Source organism: Pelophylax lessonae (assembly GCF_965119305.1).
Source record: "Pelophylax lessonae genome assembly, chromosome: 1".
NCBI classification, from domain to species: Eukaryota; Metazoa; Chordata; class Amphibia; order Anura; family Ranidae; genus Pelophylax; species Pelophylax lessonae.
This window is the reverse complement of record NC_138768.1, coordinates 310,584,871-310,611,402: the sequence shown is the minus strand read 5'-3', so window position 1 is coordinate 310,611,402 and position 26,532 is coordinate 310,584,871. Positions and strand designations below refer to the sequence as shown.

The following is a 26,532-nucleotide window of genomic DNA, read 5'->3' as shown; positions in this document are numbered from 1 at the left end:
GGCATTTGTAATAGGGGCAATGGATTCTCAGGAGGGCAAATTTCCTGGCTTTCCACCGCCTTGGTGGAAAGCCAGGGGACCGCTGTTTCCCTCCCCAGGGGGGGATTTAGCCACTATTGCGGCTGGCCTTGCTGCTCAGGTGCAGATGCTGGTGGCTGCTCAATCTACTAAAAGACCCAGAGTTTCTCTTTCCTCTGATTCTGAGGGTGAAGGTGATGGGGCTGTTCTGGCGGGGGCCTCTTTATCGGGGTCCCGCTCCTCCCTGGATCTAGTGGGGTCCGAGGTGGAGGCTGAAGTTGAAGGGGTTGATAATTCTCCCCCTGGCTCGCCTGAAGAGCTTGCAATCATGGATGAATTGATTGCTTCCATTAAACAAACGCTGCGTTTGCAGGATGAAGTGTGTCCCCCCGCTGCCTTGGCGGCTTATGGGACGCAGAGAAAACGCAGGACGCCGCAGGTTTTTCCCTGCAATGATGATTTTCAGCGCGCTGTTAAGGAACAATGGCGCAATCTGCGCAAACCTTTTGCTGTACCAAGTAGGTTCAAGCTGCGTTATCCTTTCTCGCCTTCCACTGATGAGAGGTGGTGTGTGCCACCCCCAGTGGATCACGCAATTGCGGTTTTAAACAAATCCACTGCGATTCCTGCAGAGGATTCCCCTGTGTTACGTGATGCCACGGATAGGAGATTGGAGTCTCTTGCCCGTCATACTTATTCTGTTACGGGTTCTATGCTTAAGGCTCTGTTTGCCTCTCTCATGGCGGCCCAGGCGGTCGTAAGTTGGACGCAGATGCTTAGGCGCGTCCTAGTGGCCGATTCGGCCTCGCCGGCGACCCTGGATATGGTGGATCAAATCCACCAGGGTGTCATGTATCTGTGTGATGCGGACTTGGACCTAGTCCCGTTGGCTGCACGTGTGCACAGCGTGGCGGTGTTGTCTCGCCGCCTGGTTTGGTTGAAATGTTGGTCGGTGGACCAGTCTTCACGTAAGACCTTAGCCAATCTGCCTTATGATGGGTCTCGCCTTTTTGGGGAGTCCTTGGATGTGTTGATTAAGGGGATCACCGGGGGTAAGAGCACTCTCTTGCCCCATTTCCCCAAGGCTAAGGGGGCTTCTGGGAAGAAGCATGCTAATTTTCGGCCCTCTCAGGGGTCCTTTCGTGCCTTTCGGTCGCACTACAAGGGCAAACCGTTCAAAGGTCAAGGCTCTCAGAAGAAGCCCTGGTCTGGAAAACAGAAGTCCGGTCAGTCCGGATCCGCAGCCCATAACAGTGCGGCCTGAAGGGGCGCCCTCACCCAGTTTTGGGGTGGGGGGACGCTTGCTCGGTTTTCTTCAGCCCTGGTTGGCCCGCGTGCGGGACAGATGGGTTCAGGAGATCGTTCGATCTGGTTACAAGATCGAGTTTCTCTCTCGGCCGGAGAGCAGATTTTTTCCCTCAAATCTTCAACTGTCTCCAGAGCGTTTACAGGACCTGCACCTGGCGGTGCGGGACCTGAGGGCTCAGGGAGTGGTAGTTCCGGTGCCTCATCGGGACAGATTTCGGGGGTTTTATTCCAATCTGTTCACCGTGCCCAGAAAGGAGGGCAAGGTTCGTCCAATTCTGGACTTGAAGGCTCTGAACCGCTCTGTGCGGGTTCGCAAGTTCCGCATGGAATCCCTGCGGTCGGTGGTGGCTGCCCTGGTTCCGGGGGAATTCATGGCCTCCATCGATTTGAAGGATGTGTATCTTCACATCCCCATTTTCGAGGGTCACCAGAGGTACCTTCGATTTGCCATTGCGGAGGATCACTACCAGTTCGTGGCGTTGCCTTTTGGTCTCGCCTCGGCTCCGCGGGTCTTCACCAAGGTGCTTGCACCGGTTCTGTCATTATTGAGGGCCCAGGGCATTTCTGTCCTGGGGTATCTGGACGACATTCTGGTTCGGTCTGCGACCAGCCAGGGTCTGGAGAAGGACCTGTCTGTCACGATGCAAACTCTGCAGGAGTTTGGTTGGACGATAAATTTTCCAAAGTCGACACTGAGTCCGTCGGTTCGTCTTCCCTACCTGGGAATGATTCTGGACTCGGTGCAGGCGAAGGTCTTCCTGCCGGAAGACAAACTCAGAACTCTTCAGGAGGAAGTCAGGTCCCTCAGGGACGTTCCGCACTCGTCTCCGCGGACGTGCATGAGATGTCTGGGATTGATGGTCTCGGCCTTCGAGGCGATTCCCTTCGCCCAGTTTCACACGCGGGGTCTCCAAGCGGAGATCCTGTCCATGTGGGACGGGCGACCTCAATCTCTGGATCTTCAAATCTCGTTGAGTCATCGCACCAGAAGAGACCTTCTGTGGTGGCTCCAGTCCCCGATGGTGTCCGGGGGCAAGTCGTTTCGTCCTATCTCGTGGACGGTAATCACCACGGATGCCAGCCTGTCGGGCTGGGGTGGTGTTCTGGGCGTTCTGTCCGCCCAGGGGACTTGGTCGGAGGGGGAGTCCTCCCTTCCGATCAACATTCTGGAATTGCGTGCGATAAATCTCTGTCTTCATCGCTGGACGGACCGGCTGCAGGGCTGCCCGGTTCGGATGCAGACAGACAATGCCACGGCGGTGGCCTACATCAACCACCAAGGGGGCACCAGGAGTGCCCGAGCGGCTCAAGAAGTGGCCGACATTCTGTCTTGGGCCGAGACTCATGTCCCGGCGATAACGGCGGTTCACATTCCGGGGGTGGAGAACTGGCAGGCGGACTATCTGAGTCGCCAGACCCTGGATCAGGGGGAATGGTCTCTCCACCCGGCTGTCTTCCAGATGTTGTGCGCGAAGTGGGGTCTTCCAGATGTGGACCTGTTCGCGTCTCGTCTCAACAACAAGGTGAGAAGGTTCGTGGCAAGGACGCGCGACCCTTGGGCAGACGCGTCGGACGCGTTAGTGGCCCCGTGGCATCAGTACGGGCTGATGTACGCGTTTCCACCGATTCAGTTGCTGTCCAGGTTCCTTCGCAGGTTACACTCGGAACGCAGCACGGTGATTCTTGTGGCACCGGACTGGCCTCGCCGGTCCTGGTACGCAGACCTCGTGAATCTGGCGGTCGACGCCCCGTGGCGTCTGCCTCTTCGAGACGATCTCCTGTCTCAAGGACCGATATACCATCCTGCTTTACAGTCGCTGGCTTTGACAGCCTGGCTGTTGAGACCGAGGTCCTGAAGGAGAAGGGTCTCTCCCCAGAGGTCGTTCATACCTTGATCAGCGCGAGGAAGTCTTTCTCGGGGAAGGTTTATTACCGTACTTGGAAGGCCTATTTTGCCTGGTGTGAGTCCAGGGGGTTTTCACCCCGCACGTACTCGGTTTCCCGAGTGCTGTCCTTCCTTCAAACGGGTGTCGATCAGCGTTTGGCGCTGGCTACGATAAAGGGTCAGGTGTCTGCGATGGCCGTTCTGTTTCAACGTCCCGTGGCTTCCAACTCCTTGGTTGGCACTTTTGTTCAGGGAGTGCGGCATCTGGTTCCTCCTAGGAGGTATCCTCTGCCCCCTTGGGACTTGAATCTCGTTCTATCTGTGTTATAACGTGCTCCTTTTGAACAGATCAGGGAGATCTCGTTGTCTATGTTGTCCAAAAAGGTCACCTTTTTGGTTGCGATCACTTCGGCTCGCAGAGTATCGGAGCTGGCGGCTTTGTCCTGCAAGTCTCCGTATCTGGTTGTTCATTTGGATAAGGTGGTCTTGCGACCTAATCCTTCTTTTCTTCCGAAGCGAGTTTCGGAATTCCATCTTAATGAGGATATTGTCTTGCCTTCGCTGTGCGCGAAGCCTAAACATCCAAAGGAGGTGAGATTACATTCTTTGGATGTTGTTCGGGCAGTAAGGGTTTACCCTAAATCGACTGAGTCTTTTCGAAAGACGGACTCCTTGTTTGTTCTTCCAGAGGGTCCTCGGAAGGGCATGGCGGCGTCGGCCTCTACCATCGCCAAATGGATCAGGCAGACCATTGAACAGGCCTATGCTTTGCAGGGGAAGGTTCCCCCTGTGCCTGTGAAGGCGCACTCTACTAGATCTCTGAGTACGTCTTGGGCCTGTCGTCATAGGGCTTCTGTAGCCCAGGTGTGTAAGGCGGCGACCTGGTCGACCGTGCACACTTTTACAAAATTCTACAAAGTAGATGTTCAGGCATCGGCGGATGCTTCCTTTGGCCGCAAGGTTCTTAGTGCAGCAATTCCCTAGGGTCCCTTGTTGGGGACCTCTGGCTGTTGGGATACGTTTTTTATCCCCTGGTTATTTGTCTTTTCCTGGGTTGTTGCTCCTGTTGAGCACTTGTTTTTCCTGTAGCCCAGCTGGTTTCCTTCCTTTGGTAAGGTTTCTTTCTTTGATGCGGAGACTGCGTTGCCTTTCGGCGCGGATGCGTTTCCCACCCCTCATGTTTGCACTGCTTTGGGACGTCCCCATATGTGACGAATATGAAGAGGCGGCGACTGTCGGAGGACGTAAGAGAAAACTGAATTTTTGTAAAATCTTACCTGTAAAATTCCTTTCTCTGAGTCCTCCGACAGTCGCCGCCCCCGCCCCTCTTTTGGGGTTTGGTTGTATACTCTACTGCTATTCCACTGAAACTGAGATATGGTTGCAGGAAGTAGGAGGGTATTGACTGAGGGGACCACCCCTTGAGGGTGGGATATGTTAAAAGCTTTAATGTTAACACATTCTGTTGCCTAGCTACTCCTTCGGAGCAAAGTCTAATACCCCATATGTGACGAATATGAAGAGGCGGCGACTGTCGGAGGACTCAGAGAAGGGAATTTTACAGGTAAGATTTTACAAAAATTCCGTTATTAATGAAATCCTACATAAACATGGACATGACTGAGAATAAAAAAAGATAAACCAGATACAGAGAATAAAGAATTTATGGGCACCTGTGAACAAACTAGCTTCATATCGATCCATAACATTTCATCAAAAGTATACATTTAGCAATACAGATATACACATCAGCAGGGGGAGGGGGCTAAAAAAAAACCACACACACACAAAAGTACTTGGTTACTATATGAATATCGACACTACACAACTTTCATTTAATTTTGTGTCTGTTTTAGCACTTTGTTATATTTCAATGTTCATATATTGCACATTGGGGTCAATTCATTAAGAGTAAAAGTGTTACTAAACCCAGAACCTGCATTCACTATATCTGGTCTCCCAGAGTACACAGAACATGGAATGAAATTATTTAGTAAATATAAACAGATAAATACCTTTTCTCATTAGCAGTATATAGCAGCCTTGTGACTTGCATCAAATCCTAGTAAAGCTTGTAGGAGGAGTTTTCATTCTCCCCTGATTCTCTTTCTGGGCAGCGCCAAATGGCCCTGTGCTGATCACATGCACTCTCCCAAGAAAAGAAAAAAAAAATACACACCAAACTGAGCATGTGCAGCCCATCCCCTGGCTCTATAAATATCAGGTTATTTTTTGGAGACCATGGAAGAAGAGGATCGGACAAGACTTGATCAAACCGCCTTTATCCACAATGCATAGTAGAGCTTCACGATTCTGGTTAAAATGAGAATCACAATTTTTTTGCTTAGGATAAAGCTCACGATTGTTGGCGTAACATCTTTTACATTATACAAAAATTGGGCCAACTTTACTGTTTATTTTTTTAATTCATTAAAGTGTATTTTTTCCCCAAAAAAACTGTGTTTGAAAGACTTCTGCGCAAATACAGCGTGACATAAAAGATTGCAACGATCGCCATTTTATTCTCTAGGGTCTCTGCTAAAAAAAAAAAATATATATAGAATATTTGGGGGTTCCAAGTAATTTTCTAGCAAAAAATACTGATTTTTAACTTGTAAGCAACAAGTGTCAAAAAAAGGCTTATGCTGGCCATACACGCACAGAATTTCGGCTGAAAATGGTTGTTTTAGGAAAGATCGTTGGAAAATCGGGCCGTTAGTGAACACAAGTTTACAGACGATTTCGATCATGTGCCCGGCTAATGTCGATAGATCCATAGCGAAAACTTTTATTGTTTTTATGTGTATGGTAAAATTGAAACGAAAATAATATTCTGACTCATATTGTGCATGTTATTGAACGATCATTATGATCACGAAAACGATTATGTAAAAGAGTTTATTCTGTAAGTTAGTGGCCAACTCGCTTTCGACCGACGAATAATCGTTCAGTCTGCAAATGGCCGAAATTCTGTGCGTGTATGGCCAGCATAAGTCTTTCGAGGTAAACTGCCCTCACAGATGGAAGTTCATTCCTTTGATCTAAAAGAACTAAGGCTCCGTTCACATGTAGGCGTTTTTGGAGCGTTTTTCTGCTCACTAATCAGCTCTCAAACAAGACAAATCCCATTCATTGCAATGACCCCTGTTCACATCTGAGCGTTTTGACGCCCTAAAGAAAACGCCCAACGCTCAAAAAAGTACTTGAGCTTCTTTTTGGGCAGATCACAGGCGTTTTGTCCCATAGACCTCAAAGTAAAGTGATATTTGGTGTTTCACAGGCGTTTTACAAGCGTTTAGTTGCTCCTGATCAGCTCAAACAGCACAACTCTCCACCCAGCTCTCCACCCAGGTCTCCACCCCCTTGGCATGCCTCTGCTGTGAGCACATTTTCCTGAAACATGGAGAACAGCAGTTAGGCAGTTTAGGTGACCAGACCCTGCCATACCAAGGTGACCGTAATGAACTTTACTGACTTAGCCTGCTGCCATACCAGGGTGACCGTAATGTAGTTTAGGTGAACTGACTCTGCTATGCCAGGGTGACCGAACTCAAGGTGACTGTGAACTGACTCTACTATGCCAGGGTGACCGTAACAAAGTTTAGGTGAACTGACTCTGCAATGCCAGGGTGACCAAACTCTTCCATGCCAAGGTGACCGTAACGAAGTTTAGGTGAACTGACTCTGCTATGCCAGGGTGACCAAACTCTTCCATGCCAAGGTGACCGTAACGAAGTTTAGGTGAACTGACTCTGCTATGCCAGGGTGACCAAACTCTTCCATGCCAAGGTGACCATAACAAAGTTTAGGTGAACTGATTCTCCTATGCCAGGGTGACCAAACTCTTCCATGACAAGGTGACCGTAATGAACTTTACTGACTTAGCCTGCTGCCATACCAGGGTGACCGTAACGAAGTTTAGCTGACTTAGCCTGCTGCCATACCAGGGTGACCGTAATGTAGTTTACAGTGAACTGACTCTACTATGCCAGGGTGACCAAACTCTTCCATGCCAAGGTGACCGTAATGTAGTTTAGGGTAAATTGACTCTGCTATGCCAAGGTGACCGTAATGTAGACATATATATGGAATCAAAAAACACCATTTTGAAGCCCTAAAACCCAATAAATGCCCCTAAAAAGTGCCTAGGGTTCTGGGTCATGCCCCAGGGACTATGAATCAGGCAAAAAAAAGTTCTTAAAAATTGTCGTTTTTGATAGAGAGCCAATTATTGAAAAAATAAAAAAAAAAATAAAAAAAAAGATTTCTTTGGATTTAGTGTCTGGGGGGTCTAAAAAGTGTACCTGTGAAGTTTCAGCTCTGTAGCATGTCCAGAACCATAAAAAAAAAGATCATGCAGAAGAGGAGGTCCCTGGGAGGTCCAATGCAGAGGAGGAGGTCCCTGGGAGGTTCCTTTGCAAATGTTGTAAAAAAAAACACTCTGCTTTTCCATTGGTCACCTAAAACACCTGTTAAAAACGCCTGTAAAACGCTTGCAAAAACGCCTATAAAAACGCCTGAAAAACGATAAACAAACGCCTGAAAAACACCAACGCCTATATGTGAACGGAGCCTAATGCTCGGTTCACACTGATGCGATGCGGGAAGGCTGCGAATCCGCAGCCTGTTCCCGCATCGCACACGCACCCCCGGCAGTTCACACTGCCATATGCGATCCGCTGGGGGTGTCAATGTAATCTTAACGACACCCCCAGTTTGATTGCATATCGCAGTGCGATCGTGCAGTTCGCACAGGATCGGATCGCACAAGTGTGAACCGCTGTGCGATCCGATCCTGATGCGGCAGCAAAAATGCCTCCTGTGCGTGTTTGCTGCGGGTGCGATGCGAATTTAGCCATACAAACTGTATGGCTAAACTCGCACCGCACAGCTGATCGCATGTCATGTCGGAGCAGTGCGCTCCGACATGACATGCGAACCCCGCACACGCAGTAGTGTGAACCGGGGCTTAATGATTGTAAAACGTGTTTATAGTTATCTAGCAGCCTTAACAATGTTGATAAACATTAACCCAGAGGCTTATTTTTTTTTTTTTTTTGGGAGAGCTGTAAATGAGCAGAGAACAGCTCTGTAAGAATCGAGGACATGCCATTTTAAGATTGTGAGGGGGGGGGGGGGGGGGGTTTAAATGATTGTGCAGCTTTAATGCACAGGATTACTCCTTAGGTTCCACAGAGAGTATAATCAGCATGCTTTACTGCATATACAGACTGCTTTTACTGTTGTGGGTTTAGTAACACTTTAACAGCAATTAAAATGCGGTAAAATAGCTCTTGCAGTTAATCCGTTTTTAAAGTGCAATTCATTAAGAATTTTGCGTTTAAATAACGAATTTGGTGTTCGATTGAGCGGTATTTACCTCATTTTCTAATGCGTTCATTTTTCGCATTGAGCTGGTTGCTATGGAGCGGGCCAGGAAGCCGGCTAACGCGTTCTAAACAACGGATGACTTATCAGCTGTCAGTGGGTTCTCCAGTGGCAGCTGAATGTAAAAGAAACATGCTGGCAGTAAAAAATTATAATAATAAAAAAAATGTGGGTCCCCTTCCAATGCATACCAGACTCTTCCGGACTGGAGTGATGGTTTGGATTTAAAGGTTTCCTGCAGACCTGTCAGTGTATAGGCTTGCTCGTACGTGAAAGCCGATACATGCTGACAGGAAGAATGAATGAACTACCATGGCGCTGACATCGCTTCGGTAGTTCATTGAAAATTGCAAGCCAACAGTCGCAAAGGCTCCCGACCTTGTAGTTTTCAATTTTGACAGCTAGCAGGTGGAGAAGATCCCTCACCAGCTGGCGGAGTGGGAGGTGTGAGGGTGGTGCATTCATAACATGTTACACCCCGAATATGGGGGTAACCTGTTTATGAAAGGAGAATATATCTTTTAAAGTGAATAACTCAACACCGAATTCACTATATGGACCACTTATGTATTTATACATGTTGATCATATTCCTCCCTTAATCTCCTCCTAAATAAAATCAGTTCCTCTAATCTTTCCCCATAACTGAGCTCCTACATGCCTCTTATCAGTTTGGTTGCACTTCTCTGCACTTTCTCCTGTTCCCCGATATCCTTTTTGAGAACTGGTGCCCAAAACTGAACTGCATATTCCAGATGAGTTGTTACTAATGATTTGTACAGGGGTAAAATAATCGCTCTCGCTCTAAGAAAGGACTTTGCTCGCTTTGGCATTGCATGCTATTATTAAGTTTAAGATCTACCAAAACACCCAGATCCTTCTCCACTGTGGATTCCCCCAGTTGTACTCCTAGTATGTATAATGCATGCATGTTTCTAGCCCCTAAGTGAATAACTTTACATTTATCAACATTAAACCTCATCTGCCACATAGTTGCCCAATTAAACAGTGCATAGCTTGGTGTCATCTGCAAACACTGAAATGGTACTTTTAATTCCAGACCATATATCATTTATAAATATATTAAAAATTAAGGGTCCAAACACTGAACCTTGGGGTACACCACTGATAACCTTAGACCATTCAGAGTAAGAATCATTAACCACTACTCTGTCTGAATTCAGTGTTTTAAGCCAGTTTTCTATCTACTTACAAACTGATCTTTCCAAGCCTGTAGACTTTACCTTATACATTAGCAATGTGTGGGGAACTGTGTCAAAAGCTTTTGCTAAATTCAAGTATACTATGTCCACAGCCATCCCTCTGTCCAAGGTTTTACTTGCTGCCTCATAGAAAAAAAGTATAGGCACTTCAATTCATATGATGCTCCACCAAGCTCTCTTGGGTGTCATTACTCCAATTCCTGTGACAGAAAGGATTCCAGGCTTTTACAGCAACTTGTTCACTGTACCCAAAGGGGCATTCACCCAATCCTGGATCCTAAAGCACAAAATGTCATTTAATATCCTCTTGGATCCACCTGATCTTTCATCACCTCTTTGCCCCAGTGAGAATTTGACTTTTGTGTACAAGGATGCATACCTGTGTGTCCCAATATTTGCAGCACTTCAGAATTTATCACAGGTATATTCCAGGCAATATCTGGCAGCTGTGAAGGGAACGCAGCATGGAGGATTTTGAGAAGAAACCTACACCTGCAGGTACAAGGCAGTCCCTGATTTACATACATCCAACTTGCATACGGCTCATACTTACAAAGTGAGACAAAAGGTGTCTCCACTGACGCTTTATCACCTATCCTTGTTTCCACAGCCCAAAATATTTTTAATCCAATTGTCACAAGGACAGAATGTCAGGTGAAATCTTCTAAACAGGGGCGCAGACATCAAAACAAATGTTACGAGGGTGTTACCCCTTCCCTATGCTATCCAAAAAAACATTAACATTATTTTTTGGGCTGGAGTTGCACTTAAAATATGTACCTGTTCCAACTTGCATGCACATTTAGCTTAAAGTGGTTCAAAAGGCAATTCTGTGCATGAAGATAAAAAAAAAACCTTCTCTGTGCAGCAACACTCTCCCAAAGCCCTCTATCACTTACCTTTTAGCTCCATCTCGATCCAGCCATGTGCACGAGAGCCTTGGCTCTGGGGACTCTCCCTCATTGGCTGCGACCACAATTGAGGCCATTGGCTCCCGCTGCTGTCAGTCAGTGAGCCAATGAGACGAGAGAGGGGGTGGGATGACCGGTGGCTCTGTGTCTGCATGGACACACAGTGCACCGGCTCATACAAGAGCCTGCTTATGTGCCCCCAGAGCAAGCTGCTTGCTCTGGGGGCAGGAGGGAGGGGCCAGGAGCGCTGACTGAGGACACAAAGGAGCATCTGGGCTGCCCTGTGAAAAACCACTGTACAGAGCAGGTAAGTATATCATGTTTGTTTAAAAAAAAAAAAACATAGCATTTAATATCCCCTTAAAAACAAACCTAAACAACCTATCTTGTTTGTAACCTGATGACTGCCTACACTTGGATACTGTAATGGAATACTGCTATGAGTGCTTTTATAATGATGTGAATGTGTATTTTGTACTGTATAAATGTATTAAGTGTAAAAATGTATTACACGTTAGCTGTAGGAGTAAAAGGCAACATAAAGTAGTATTACCCCTTCAGTGTTTTTAGCTTAGCTCATTAAGCACAATAAGATAAACAGTCCCCAATAAACTGTCTCTGAAACAATTCATACTCCAGTTTACCATTTTCTATGCTGCTCTCTCCTGTTCTCCAAGTGCTGAAATTCAGTCTTCACAGTAAAGCTTTAACAGTGGACAATGCAGTCTGTTACCAGTCTATTAGCTTGGAGAAGGGGAGAGAGGAGCAGTGGGTGCCTTGCCATCCTAGGGTACAGGGCTGTGTTTTTCTATTATCGCACAGTAGAGGGAGGCATAACCCTAGTGCCTCCTTGCAAGGGTGGCTCCATAGGGTGCTGCAAGGTAAGAACCACCCTGAAACGGGAAACCTTGGGGCAGCTGTCATGACTCAAGATTAAACTGGAACATAGGCAAGAATTAGGATAAAGACGCTACATAGTCAGTAAAAGCTTAAGTAAAAAAAAACTGACAGTTTAATATAATTTCTTTTGAATGGTACTGTTGGGTAATTTACTAATTTCACCAATAAGGTTCGATGTATTAATAAATTGCAGGCTAGCACTTTATAATGGGAATATCATTCTTGAAAATGCTGACACTTTAAAAAATTCTTCCTTTAAATGTTTCATCTAGTTTCTCTAATATATTTTTTTAGGTCTTCTTGTCCATTAAAGGAATTTACTATCAAGCAGACATTCTTGGGCAGACTGTGACGTGGATCACTCCATATGCTTTTTCACATGATGTAAGTTAATAGTTTTATGAGCAGAATATTGCAAGCAAGTAATTGCTTTCATAATGGTATTACATGTGCGGAATGTTTTACATTTTTCCATTTGAAAGGTTTTTTTATCACAGGTATATTCCAGTCAAAGGTACAAATTAGATTTTGCAAAGCAAATGGGTTGCAAGCCCTTCCTACTCAGTTTTTCTTGTCAGTAAATTTTATATTGAATAATACCTATCAGTATAACAGCAATGCATTGTTACTTTACTTGGGGTCTTAGAATAAAGTATCCAGGTGTCAAAATGCTTATGTTTGCAACACCAATAAAAAAAGCTGTAACTCCGTGTGTAATGCCTATTAATGCAGCAGTAGCGGACCCAAGGCTCATTCTGACAGACGCCGCTCTCACCACTGGCTTTTGTCAAATGAGCATGCTGGAAATCCAGCATCCGATCAGCACTTGCAGCTATAGTCCCCCCTATCAGAACACAAAGCTTGGCGGGGGAGCTCGTGTCCGTATGGCGATGTGCATGTTTTTTTTTTTCGTTCAGCCCGCTAGGTTGAGTGAGAAAAAACTTGGTGTATACCCGGCTTAAAAGCAAGGAAGCATAAACCTCTGTAGTATTATGTGCTTTTACTAAACAAGAATGCTGTACATGCAAACTACTTATAATCATTGGATAATTATACTTAGAACATATTACAGGATTTACATACAACACATGCACATGCTACCTAACATTGCTAATGAATGAGCTTGAACCATGTACAATAGGGATACTCTAAAAGTCACTTAGCTTGTTTTATTGTGACTTGACAATCTCTTTATGCAACCATGCTCTGCCCTTTTGTTTGGAAAGTTTGTGCAGCCATTCCCCTATTGGCATATCCTTTTCCACATTCGTTTTGTGAGCATTTCCTGAGCAAAACATTTCCTAACTCAAACTCTAGGTGTCACTTTTGTATCATACATGATAGGTTAAATATTACAAAAGGGCAGGCTATTTTTTAAACTTATTGATATAGTTTTGGGGTCAATGTTTGACATGAATTACCTAAAACGATGGAAGCAACTAAAAATGCCGTTGACTTGTTTACATAGGCCCAGTAGACAACAGTAGTATTTTCTCATTGTTTGAGGACAGCTTCTGCAAACCTATTGACATTTTGTTTGAGAAATGTCCACTCAAAGAAACCTGATGTTTACTTCTAAAACAACAATAAACCAGCTTTTATGTTAAGCAGGGTATTCCACGTATCTAAATTAGGCTGGTTCAGCTGCAATCAACCAAATTTCAGTGTGTTTGTATCTGTCTCTGTTCAGCAGAAGCTAGTCTTTAAATCAAATTCAGTCAAACGGTTCTGCTGCAAAATCAGCATTTTGATCAGTACATGCAGCCTGTGTATTCTGACGGAAGGGGTGAATGAGTGGGGATGAGTCCCTGCTGTCAGAATACAATAGCGCAGCAGCACATCACTTCTGTAAGTTTCTTTGCATACCCAGCTTAAAGTCGGAGAAAATCACATACCCTTAGGCATCACCTCCCATACGGTCTGCTCCAGAGTCATATGGGGTAGGAATTTCTGGTACGTATCAGTGTAAATATTGAAACTCTCTAGCAGTGCTGCAGCTTTAAGTAGTATTCCTATGGGTGTGGGCACAAATGGAGGGTAAAAAGAAAAGATAAGTAGATAAAAGAAGGCTGAAGAGTAAAGGAATGCCGGGGAAGAGGTCCACCACAAGAACCAATCACAACCCCAATTCCAAAAAAGTTGGGATGCTGCGTAAAACTGAATGCAGTGATTTCCAAATCTCGCAAACCCATATTCACAATAGAAAACATATCAAATGTTTAACTAGGGAAATGTACCATTTTAAGAAAAAAAATAGGGTAATTTTGAAATTGAAGGCAGCAGCATTTCTCAAAAAAATCGAGAAAGGGAAACACACAGCTGGCAAAGTAAGTGGTACTAACAAGGAAGAGCCGGAAGAACATTTTGCAACTAATCAGGTTACTTGAATAATGGTCCTCTGCATAAAAATTGCAAAAGACTATGATCTACAGTAGTTCATTTTAAAAGATTCAGAGAATCCGGAGAAATCTTTGTGCACAAGGGACAAGGCCGAAACGCAATATTAGATGCCCGTGATCTTTGGGCTCTCCTTTGGCACTGCATTAAAAACAGGCCTAATTCTGTGATGGACATCACTGCATGGGCTCAGGAATACTTCCCAAATAACTATCTGTGAAAACCATTTACTGAGCCATCCAAAAATGCAAGGTATAGTTCCATCATGCAAAGAGGAAGCCATATCTGAACATGATCCAGAAACATTGCCATCTTCTCTGGGCCAAAGATTATTTAAAATGGTCTGTTAAAAAGTGGCAAACTGTTCTGTGGCAACCATGGACGCCGCATTCTCCGGACTAAAGAGGAGAGGTATCTTCTGACTTATCAGTGCTTTGTTCAAAAGCCTGAACCTTTTATGGTATGGAGGTGCATTAGTGCATATGGAATGGGCAGATGGTACATCTGGAAAGGCACCATCGAAGATCAAATAAGTTAAATCCAGGTTTTAAAACAGCATATTGTCCCATCCAGACTGTCTTTTTTTTTTTTTTTTTTTTTTTTTTTTTTTTTTAGGGAAGGCCTTGCATATTTCAGCAGCACAATGCTAGGCTGCATACTGCATCTATGACAACAGCATGGCTTCTGCAGTAGAACAGTCTGGTTGCATAACTGGCCTGCTTGCAGTCCGACCCTTTCACCAATTGAAAATATTTGGCGCGTCTTACAACGAAAAATATGACAAAAGACCCAGAACGGTTGAGCAGTTAGAATCTTATATTCCTAAAGCATGGTACAGCATTGCTCTCCCAGAATGTCAGCAACTAGTCTGCTCAGTTCCCAGACTTTACAGAGTGTTGGTAAAGTGTTTGTTATCCCAGCATTTCATATTCCTGATATGTGCCTGCTGTACAATGTACTTGTATCAGAAGGTATCCTGTTCTTTTTATATTGCTTCCTTTGTGTGAAATCCCTGGTGGTAATGCTAGTCCACCTTCTTTCCTATTAAAAACTAACCACACTAAGCAGGAGAACACACCGTGGTCAGTTCCCTAGCTATTTTGGGAACTCGGTGTGCTCTCCTCCAATGATTAGACTTGTCCTGACACGCCTCCCCCACATATCCATTCACTGGGAAGATCAGTGTGCTGCTGCTTCTCCTCCTCACCCCCCAGCTCTTATGCAGCTGAGTACAGAGGAAATGTGATCATTTATAACATGGAAATGGGGTATTTATATATATATTTTTTTTTTATTATTATTTAATATCTATACACAAATGTTTTGCCTTTCATTTCAGTTTTAAACTGAATAGGTTTTACATGATGATCGTTTACAATCACTTTAAGAGGGGATGCTACACCATGGCAAACATGGCCCTGTCCCAACTTTTGTAAGACATGTTGCTGCTATTTTCAAAATTGCCTTAATATTTTTTTTATGGTAAAATGGTACATTTTGGGGGCGTGGCTTAGCAGCTCATGGAGTATGCAGCAGGAACCGCTCTCTCCACCAAAACTCTGTTCCTACATCCTGATTTCTCCATCCTGTCGATGTGAAACCGGATGGTGATATCACCTCAGGATAGCTAGCAGCCCCCCACTATCTGTACCTGTGGCTTTGGCTACCTGATGTCCCTGAGAGGGAAGGACATCAAATCCACGGGGAACCCTCCATTCCAAGATAACCTCTCGCCAGGCTCGGCCAGAGCGGCAGCACAGAATTTGTTCTCGAAGGCCACTGGTAAAGACCTCTCCACTAAAAATACTCCAGGCCCCATTAACACTTCAGCTTTAGCTGCAGGAGATGACATGCTGGAGGATTTGAAACCTGAGCCTGCAGACCCTTCTGCCTGGGGTGCAGTAAGTAGACAAACCCTGCATGAATCTGACTCTTTACAAGGAGATCAGGAGTCTTCTAAAGCTGAGCCTACACTCAGGGATATATTCACAGCTGTTTATTCCTGCAACACAGCCATATCTACCCTGACCTCTGAAATGAAAGGAAACTGAAACTGACTCTGATGAGGCAAGATATGCAAAAACTGCGAGACTGTACAGCAGCCCTGGAGGGGAGGGTAAGCACGATGGAGGATGACTGGGGCATGTTACAAAAGGAAGTCCACTATGTATATACCTTTATCCACTAGCCATGCAACCCTCCTAGATGGCTTGGAGAATAGGCTGAGGCGCAAAAATGTGCGGGCGGTTGGAATCCATGAGCTCGCGGAGGGGAAAAATCCAGTGACCTTCATTGAAAATTACTGATTAACAGCTTTGGTAGGGATTCCTTCTCCCCCAGGTTTCTTGTGGAACAGGCCCATAGGGTTCCTGCTCGGCCCCCTCAGCCTGGAGAACCTCCTCGTCCTTTTCTATTTAGACTCCTCAACATTTGGGACCATGATACCATCCTCGCCAAGGTTAGAACCAGGAGTGCCTCTTATTGCGGATAATGTAAAAATCTTTCTGCGGAACTCCAGTGCTGGAGGGCCATGTTTACTGGAGTGAAGCACAGGCTTTGTCGCTTGAACGTCACCTATGCAATGTTGTATCCTGCAAGTCTATGCTTGGCTGCTAATAGTGAGACCTGATTTTTTGATAACCCCACTTCTGCAATGCAATGGCTGGACCAAGTGGAACATACCCTGAAAAGTTCAGCTGCAACCTGATTCCTTTTAAGGCAATGTCCTATGATCACCAGTGTGCGGTTTTATATCCTATGGATTTTTAATCTGGAAACTTGTCACTTATACTAGCAAGGCAGAAACTACAAACTGTCTCATATTACTCTAGTTTTAACTGAAGTTAAGTGTTTTACTTCTTGTCCTGAGTCTGGGTCCTGACATAGAGACCCCCCCTTACCCACTTGGTCCTGCTTAGAAAGTTCAACCAAAAATGTTTTCCCTTTTTTGAATGTTCAAAAATGTTCATACCATACCCATCGCTGGTAGTGATGAGTATCTATTTGGCCTGTATTGGGCCCTTGGAGTGACTGCAAAAATTTACATTGTTTTATATACCTCTATGACTTCCTTTTGGTATTTTTATGCATTGTTATGGTGGCTTGTTGGTTTTTTCCCCTTTTGGTCCTGGCTGAGCAAGCGCTGCTGGTTCTCATATTGGAACTGCTCCTTTATTAGTTTAATTTACCCTCCCTGCTGTATGAACGTCTTGTTTCTTCTGTTATCAACATTTTGCATTATGGGAGAAACCTGTTAGTTTCCTGAAATGTTCAGAGGGTGAGTAGTGGAGTTAAACATCTATCCATCTTTAACAGCATTCGACAATATAAACTAGCTGGGACATTAGCGGACATTCACCCACACACCCAGTATAATTATGTACAGGCGTTTCATAGACGATCTAGTACTTGTAGCTAAAGGAGAAACATCAGATATGGAAGGTTTACTAACAACATTAAAAAATAATGATCAGAATATACAGTTAACCTGGTCCATCAGTAAACAACATCTAAAGTTTTTGGACCTGGAAATAGATATTGTAGACCATATGATACAAACCAAGACCCACTTCCAAAATACCTACAGGAATGCTTACATACCTGTCACCAGCTGCCACTATAAACCATGGATTCTTTTGTGAATAAAATGGGAGTTTGAGATTGGCAAATCATTGCATTCTGTTTTTATGTCGATTTTACACAACCTCCCAACTTTTTTAGAATTGGGGTTGTATGCAGAAACAAAAACCATTCTGTACTCTGATAAACAAATCTAGGTTATGTTGGAGATCTGTTACCAAACACTCGCTCTGTGGACACCTTGCTGTCTCATGTGTTTAAAAAATAATTTCCCCAAGGCACCAATTTATTTGACTTGCCTGTGAACTTTAAATGTAATTTATAAGTAAATGAAAAAAGAATTTGTGCACAGCACATGCATCACATGATTTGCATGAGAATAGAGAGCAATGCATGTAGGCGTAAAAGTATTTAGATTTTTAGATGCCCCTCCCCTACTTATTGAAATGCAGCTGATCTGACTTCTACGGTGCTCCATCCTCCTGCTGATGAGATTCCAGGGAAGGATGAGCACTCTAGATCTAGTCAGAAGTCGCTGTGAGTGTCTTCTCAGCAAGATCTGGAATACTCTCCATTCCCTGGGATCCTGTTGGCAGCAGTAGAACATCTCTTTTATCTAGGGGCTGCAGGTGGAAGCAAGTGAAAAGGTAAGTATATTAAAGTTAAAAAAAAAGGAAAGCCTTCCTTATATTTTACTATGTTTATGTGCCCTTTTGTTTGTCTAAAATCATAACATAAATTACGGTACTTGTGCAACCTGGCAGTCACCCATAGTTTCTTGTTGGTGTTGGCAAAGATCTGCAGGCTCATGGAGCCTCTGCAGCATTGACACCAAAGTGCACATGCCCCCAATCTTTACAAGGTTTACTCTGGAATCAATCCCCTAACTGGATATGTCACTGTGGTCTAGATTGGGGGGCAGGGCTACCGCTCACTACTAGGTCACTCATCCCTTTTACTGAGCTCAACTGTGCGTTGCTTGACCTTGAGAGAGGTCCTCAAAAAGCTGAGGTGACATCACAGGATATGTGACCCACTCTGCCTGCCTTAGCTCTGAATCATGAAAAAAAAAAGACAAAGGTATTTATTACTTTTATTCCTAAAACCTTTCCAATTTAACTGGTTGGGGGTGTGCCCTGTCATTTAGATGTTGAGTATGATCAGGGTTTACAACTACTTTCCCAAATCAGGTTTCTTGTTCAATAGGGCCTCATAAGGTCCTTGCGAATGGAAGTGCCCACCAACATTTATAGAAGTTGATCTACCCTGATCCAAGATTTCTTAACTTAGGGCATTTCATTTCCACCATATGTGTAAAAGAACAATGTGCCTGCCACCCCCTAAAACAATGTGATGGATATGTGGGGACCTAGCAAGGCTACTCCTGAGGGACTCAGTATCAGTATAATATATTTTTTTATAATTTCCCTTAACTGCTCAAATGTTGGCTGAGTTTTTGTTCGTATCTATCCAATTCTTTCACCGGAAGAGATCAATGAAAATCCTGTTCCCATTTACCAAATAAGGAGGTGATAGTTTATGCATATTTCCCAAAGCATCTTCCTGGATGGCCACATGAGATACTAGCTCTGCCCTCTACAGGAAACACAGTACAGAAACAGTTTAAAAAGCCCCTCCCTCCCTCTTGTCAGTTATGTTTCGGACACCAAAACCCCCCCCCCCCCCCCCCATCGTTGTTTTCTGCTTGTGCGGGTGATTGTGGTTACCTGCCTTGCTCTTTTCAGCCCTTTTTTGCCTATTTGTGGGTATGGCCTTAGGCCCCCTTCACACTTGTGCGACTTGTCCTGCGACTACTCCATGATTTCCAATGAGTACCGTTCATATCTGTGCAACTTAAAAGTAGTCCCTGCACTACTTTGGTCTGACTTTAATGCGTTTTGAGGTCCATAGCCCTCAAGATTACACAGGCATTGCTTCAAGTCCAGTCAAAATCATTCGACTTTTAGGCCACACAAGTGTGAAAAATTTAGAGAGTTTTTTTTTTTGTCTATTCTGGGAATTTTTTTGCGCTTTCTTTACCTGGATCTCGCTCCCCTGTATTGTTGGTAGCCTGACACTGGAAGCTGCTCTTCTAGACCATTGGCAGTTTTCCCAAAAATGTATGGAATCCACACTAGTATAGGTCATCAGGATGGGGGGGGGGGTGGCTGAGATGGGGCCAATGGCGGCAGCAGACATTTGGCTCCGGTTCCTGCGGTTTTCCTCCGGGTCTGAGTTGGTGTCTCTACCCTGAGCTCTGTAGTTCTCCTGAAATTAAACTCTCAAAGGCTGTTTGTAAAGAAAAGTCATGCTAGGGAGCTATATAAGAAGAAAGATGCTTGATTGCTTTGTAAATATTTAAAAATTGATCTAGGGTGAAAATGATGCTCAGTTTGAAGCATCTCAAAAGGTATTAGCCTGAGCCTGTTAAAAAAAGAGCAATGTTTTAGGTAAAACTAGGGTAAAAATGCTTTCAGATTCCTTTATTTCAGCATGAGCAGCAGATCTCAAATAATCAAAATGAGAAGGGTATGTGAAGACATCAGGCTATGTAAATTTTTCAGGTGATCTCATATCTGTAAGGAGAGTCTGGTCATCAGGCATGAATTTTGAAGTGTGTGTTTTTTTAACGGAAGCCTTAGAATATTGACCATGGATATTCTGGAAGCTAAGTCTCCCTTTAAAGAGATCCAAAGTGGTGTTATTTGTGTTGGTTGCCACATCGTAATTACAGTGGGTTTTTTTAACTTCATTTTTCTAAAAGCAGAAAATCTTGAATTTTAGCGCAGGGTCTGCTTTAAACAACCATGCCCATTTCTACTTCTGTCTGTAAGACTGTTGCAGTGTCCATTAAAAATGACCTACTTTACAGGCAAAAGGAAGGACCTTTCAGTAATTTTACATTCAAGTCTGCATGAATACATTTCTGGTGTCCTCAGTATAAAAAGCAATCTTTTTTTTTTTTTTTTTAATCTGTCTTTATTATAAAAATTCAGTCATTGAGCCAAGTAAATGGACTGTGCCTTGATTATGCTATACTCATCAGTTTGCTTCAGGTGCGAGGACTAATTTTCTCAGTCCCCTCGTCCACTTATTACCCCGAGTACAACACTATCACCTTGTTTCAAATCACAAGGTGAGAGTCTGCAGCTGGGAGCTGCTCTGTGTCAGATACTTTTAAACATTATTAAAGCTAGGCATACATGGATCGAAATTTGGACCAGTTCAGCAGGGACTGGCTGAACTGGAGTCCATGTATGGTCACAGCGGTTGAACAGAAGTTTAACTGGCAGTTGACTTCTGTTCAACTGCTCTATCTGTATTTCCTAGTTTGATCAGCGCTGCAGGTTATAGACTGATCTGTGTGTTCTGATTTGGGGGGCACTACTGGGGTGGGCTACCCTACCCTTCCTTTTTTTTTTTTTTTTTCTTCTATAACCTACTGGTTGAATAAAATTGACCCCTGCATGGCCAGTTTAAGAACCTCAAGCACCAGTATTTACAAAATTTTGGCATCTCTGAGCCAGCATTTCAGTTCAGGCAGTAGATGATGACTAGATAATTAGTTAACAAAATTGTGCCGTTCTTTTAAGAAGAAAAGTAACATCAAGACCTTTTTAGGGGGAGTACTGTGATCTTTGTGAGAAGAAAGCATACCTAGATTGCTAAGGCAAGCCATGGAGGAATACATTTTCTTTCCTTCCATTACGGATGGAAGGAAAGAAAATCGCTTGACTGTTATGGGGGAGTGCCTCCGATTAGCGCTCTTGTATTCTGCCGATAGGAGGGGGCACAGGGAGTCCGGCCGGCAGAATACTGTGATTACTGCTTGTGGCTATAGCAAGTAATCACATTCCCTCTGTTCTTAGCTGCATAGGAGCTGGTGGAGGAGAAACAGCTTGCGGCTATAGCCGCTGTTAGTAATCGCATGTAAAATATGACAGGCTGGTTGTACCAAGCGAACAGGATACTTTTTCATACAAGTACATGGTACAACAGGCACATATCGGGAATAACTTATTGTTTATGAATGCATGTACTTTACATGAAAAAAACCTACATGATGCTTATTCCACTGTAAGGTTTTACTGTGTGATGGGTACGCTGATGGAAAACCGCAGTAACAGGCTGCTCCTAGCACAATGCCATAAAACAATTATCTATATGTTGCGTTGGTTGTGATATAAGGATCACTTATTAATCGCTACCAGATGTGGACTTAGGTCATGTTCCAGTTAACACCTGATGTTGCCTTTATATAATCTATAAAGTACAAAAACTTTTTTAAAGCTGCCTTTAGTGTCTTCATGGTGATGGCATTGTTTTTAGAGCAGTATAACTGACACTCCTCGTTTAACGACCGCTCAGACTTACAACCAGCTTTTTGGGCACTATACATCATTGTATAGTACAGTAAAGGATTTTTATGGTTTTCTGTACTTATCAAAATTTAAACAATGTTATTCAGTTATAGTTTTGTGTTTTAGACCTTTTTTTTCAGAATACAGTACAGTAGTTAGGAATGCTTAAAATATTGGTTACTTGTGGCTCCTCGTTTAACAACCAATTTGTTTAACAACCTGATCGTTAAGTGAGGAGAGCCTGTACTCTAAATGTGCTGCATATACTACCATATATTACATGATTAATGTTAAATCCATAAACCAATTTCTTGCTTTTTACAATTTTTGTATTTTATTTTGTTTACTTTAACCACTTGCCGACCGCCGCACTACTATTTACTGCGGCAGTCAGCCCCCTACAGGCAAACCGACGTAGTCTACGTCGCTCATTCCCGTCGCTCTGGGGCGCGATCCTGCACGCCTCCGGCGCTGCTGATGGCCTGATTGGGTTCAGAACCGATCATTTATCAGGTCCAGGCCAATGATTTTTGGTCTGGACCTGTTGATCGGTCCTGCCAAATCAGATACTTATCTGTGCCTGCTCTCTCCTCCCCAAATCCTTTTTGGATTAATTGAGAGGAGAGAGCAGATCTAAACTGTGAGTACTGCACCAGCACACCCGCACACGTTAGATAGGCACATTTAACACCCGATCGCCCCCCAGTTAACCTCTACACCGCCTTTCACAACACACCCTGTATACTGTATATAGCATTTTCCTATATACCCGTATAAGTGTGACTTGTGACCAGGTTTAGCGCTTGCGGCCCTTCCTTTTACACTTAGGATACCCGCCACCCCCCCAATAAAGATTTAAGCCCCTGATCATCCCCAGTTAACCCATTCCCCCCCTGTTACATTGCACACTAAACAGGTAATATAGTGTTTTACTGTATTTTGTATTAGTGTGATTGTGACATGAGTTAGCGCTAGCGAGTTCGTTTCTGTTCCAAGGAGATTTAGGGTCCCCGCCACCCCTCCCCCCCCCCCAAATAAAGATTTAACTCCCTGACCCCCCCCCCCCCATCACCTCTACACCCCTTGTCACAACACACACTGTATACAGTATATAGCATTTTCTACCCGCACAGGTAATATTGTGGTTTACTGTATTTTTGTATCGGTGCGATTATGACTTGAGTTGGCAAGTTGGCACTAGTGAATTATTTTCTTTCCCAGGTAGGTTTAGAGTCCCCGCTGCCCCCCCCCCCCCAAATAAAGATTTAACCCCCTGATCACCCCAAGTTAACCCCTTCATTGCCCTGTCAGTGTTACTTTTACAGTGTACAGTTTTTTTTCTGATCACCATTATTAGTGACACAGTTGACATTGGTGTTAGCGTCAGTCTAAAATAGCGCAGATCCCTGGTGCATAGTAGGAAATAACCCCTTGATTACCCCACACACACACTTCCATTACTAGTATAGTGTTTGAACAGATCAATATCTGATCTGATCAGAACTATACTAGCGTCCCCATAGTTTAGGGTTCCCAAAACGCGGTGTTTGCACGATCAACACTGATTCCTGCCAGCACCTGCGTTTAACTCCTCCGCCCAGCCCACCCCACCCCACCCAGGCAAGTTTAGTAATTAATAGATTACTGTCACTTACAAAAAAACACAAAACCGCTGTGTTAGCAGAGTCAGGCCTGATCCCTGCTAAGATTTGCAGTTTTTTTTTGGTAGCGGTTGAAATAGTCCTTGACAACCAGGTGCTTTTTTTACCTGTGAGTCACACTACTGTACCAGTAAATTTAGTTACTAAAATGACCAAACGGTGGTACAGTAGTTCACAGGCTTACAGTATACTGACCATGTCAGATGAGAGCGAAGGGAAAGCCTCACTGGCAGAATCGGGGTCAGTATACGAACCTGAAGAGAGTAGCGGCTCCCTGACAGACAGCTCTGACGACGGACGGGTCCCTGTTGGACCCAGGCGTACCCGATCGCATTCTGGAGTTGCTGAGCTGCAGGAATCGCATGGTGCTCGTATGGAGCAGAGTGTCGGTACTAGTGCCGCTCATCCTGGTGGCCTGGCTAGCGCCAGCGGCCTAGTACACCCTGGACCTAGTACAACCAGCACTGCAGTAACACTTGGTGACGTGGCGAGTCCCATAAGTGCAGTTGAAGCTGGTGCGGTGGCTAGCACAAGTAGTGGCCCTCAGCCACTGCGTATTCGAAGACCGGCCGGTAGAGCCCATAGTGCCCTCCCTGATGCGCTGGCATATCCCAATTCGCAACCCACTGATACTACAGCGCCAGTACTTTCCCCATTTACTGGACCTGGAATCCACGTGGAAACAGCTGGTTTTACGCCCCTGAATTTTTATGAGCTGTTCCTCACGGAAAATCTTTTCAGATCTATTGTGGATCAATCAAATTTATATGCACAACAATTCATCGCCGCCAACCCAAATTCGCCCCTTGCCAGACCATTCGCCTGGAAACCTTTTAACGGTTCCCGATTTTTAAAATCTTTCTGGGCCTTTCCCTCAACATGGGCATAACCAAAAAGAGCAAATTGCGGCTATATTGGTCCACTAGCCCAATTCACCATACGCGCGTGTACTCCATGTCCAGGGCGAGATCCGAGCCAATTCTGCGATTTATGCATTTCAACGACAAAGAAATCTGTCGTCTTCAGGGAGACCCTGAATATGATCGGCTCCACAAAATTCGGCCCCTCGTAGACCACTTCAATCGGCGGTTTGCAGCCTTGTTTACCTCCGAACAAGTTGTCTGCATTGACGAGCCCCTGATTACGTTTACTGGCCGCCTTGCTATGAAACAGTACCTCCCCAGCAAGCGTGCCAGATACGGGGTCAAACTGTACAAGCTGTGTGACAGGGCCACAGGCTATACAGTTAGATTCTGGGTCTACGAGGGAAAAGATAGCTCTGTGGAGCCCCCCAACTACCCAGACTACATAGGGAGCAGCGGCAAGATAGTTTGGGACTTGGTGTCACCCTTATCCGGAAAGGGGTACCATTTGTACATGGACAACTTTTACACAAGCGTGCCACTATTTAGTCACCTTCTTGAATTACAAATGTGGCATGTGGCACCGTGCGACCTAATCGCCGGGGCTTCCCCCAACGACTTGTAAATTCCCGTCTTTGTCGGAGGAGAGAGCCTGCTTGAAAACAGACAAATTGCTTGCAATGAAGTGAAGGGATACACGGGATGTTTTCTTTCTGTCCTCCCTTCATCCTGACACGACAGTCCAAATTTCTACGGCAACTGCCGTTCTGGAGAAACCCCTCTGTGTCCACTACTACAACCTTGATATGGGAGGGGTGAACCTTAACGACCAGCTTTTGGCGCCATATTTAGTTGCCCGTAAAGCCAGACGCTGGTACAAAAAAGTGTCTATTTATTCCAATTGGCTACGCTGAACACCTTTGTCCTATACAGGGCGTCAGGACGAACCGGATCCTTCCGAGAATTCCAGGAAGAGATAATCAGTGCCTACCTGTACCCAGGAGGTGTTCCTGCCTAACTTCCCCTTGGCACTTTTCACGTGTCCTCCCTAGTACCCCTACCCAAAGATACCCCCAAAGAAGATGTCATGTCTGTAGCAGGCGCGGATTTAGGCGTGACACCGTTATTATTGTCCCGGCTGTTCTGACCAACCTGGTCTCTGCATCGGGGAATGTTTCGAGCGCTACCACACACTAGTGGAGTATTAGTGTAGGGCACACAAACACAGGGTCTCGAAAGATGTTCGATGGCTATCGACATTTTGAGAGACCCTAAGCTGGAAAGTTGCAGTTCTCAAAAAAAAAAAAAAAAGTTTAAAAAAAAAATATAAAATAAAGTCAAACAGTTGTCGTGTCAGTTATGTTCTTCTACTCTTCCTACTGTACTTTTACTGTACTTTGGTTAACAAAAGAATGAAAAACAGTTTCTCTTGCAGGTACCCTTCAGTTGCCACACTGATTTTATATATTCTGACACAAACAGCGTTTGCGCTCAGCATATATGGATACCTCCTGATGGCAGCGGTGTGGTAGGTTGATTTCACCACTGCAGTTAAAATACCTTTAGGTATACGTGGAATATTGTCATGTATACCCACCATTAAATAAGTGGGTTTGGATGTTGGGCGGTTAATGGTGTGTGTACTACACAATTTTCCTGTGCTGGTTTGTTAGGTTCTCTTTTTTTCGTTCAGCCCACAGGCTCCATGAAGAAAAAAAAAAAAAAAAACCTACACTATATGCCAAACAAGGACCACCAATGTACTGGTACATTGCTGGACTTTGAGTGGTTATACCAGGATGATGCCTGCAGGTTTAGGCATCATCTTGGTATCGTTTTTTACAGCCAGCGGTCGGCTTGCATGTAAAAGCAATCCTAGCAGATATTTGGCCCCTAGACTGCTTTTACATACAGTGGGAGGGGACTCAACACTCCCTATACCCCCCCCCCCCCTCCCGCCGCCTTCCGTGGTTTTTCTCTGGCTCTCCTGTCCCACCCGTTCACCCGAGAGTGCAGCCGGTGGTTCAATTATTGGAGAT

General features: G+C 44.7%; 1 protein-coding gene across 1 annotated transcript in view; it reads left to right on the top strand.

Moving 5' to 3' along the window:
• PES1 (pescadillo ribosomal biogenesis factor 1) overlaps window positions 1-26,532 on the top strand; it is a 207,981-nt gene that overhangs the window by 160,797 nt on the left and 20,652 nt on the right. The window contains exon 9 of the mRNA XM_082256075.1: window positions 11,927-12,016. Coding sequence (XP_082112201.1) covers window positions 11,927-12,016 — 90 coding nt within the window. The remainder of the gene's footprint in view (window positions 1-11,926; window positions 12,017-26,532) is intronic.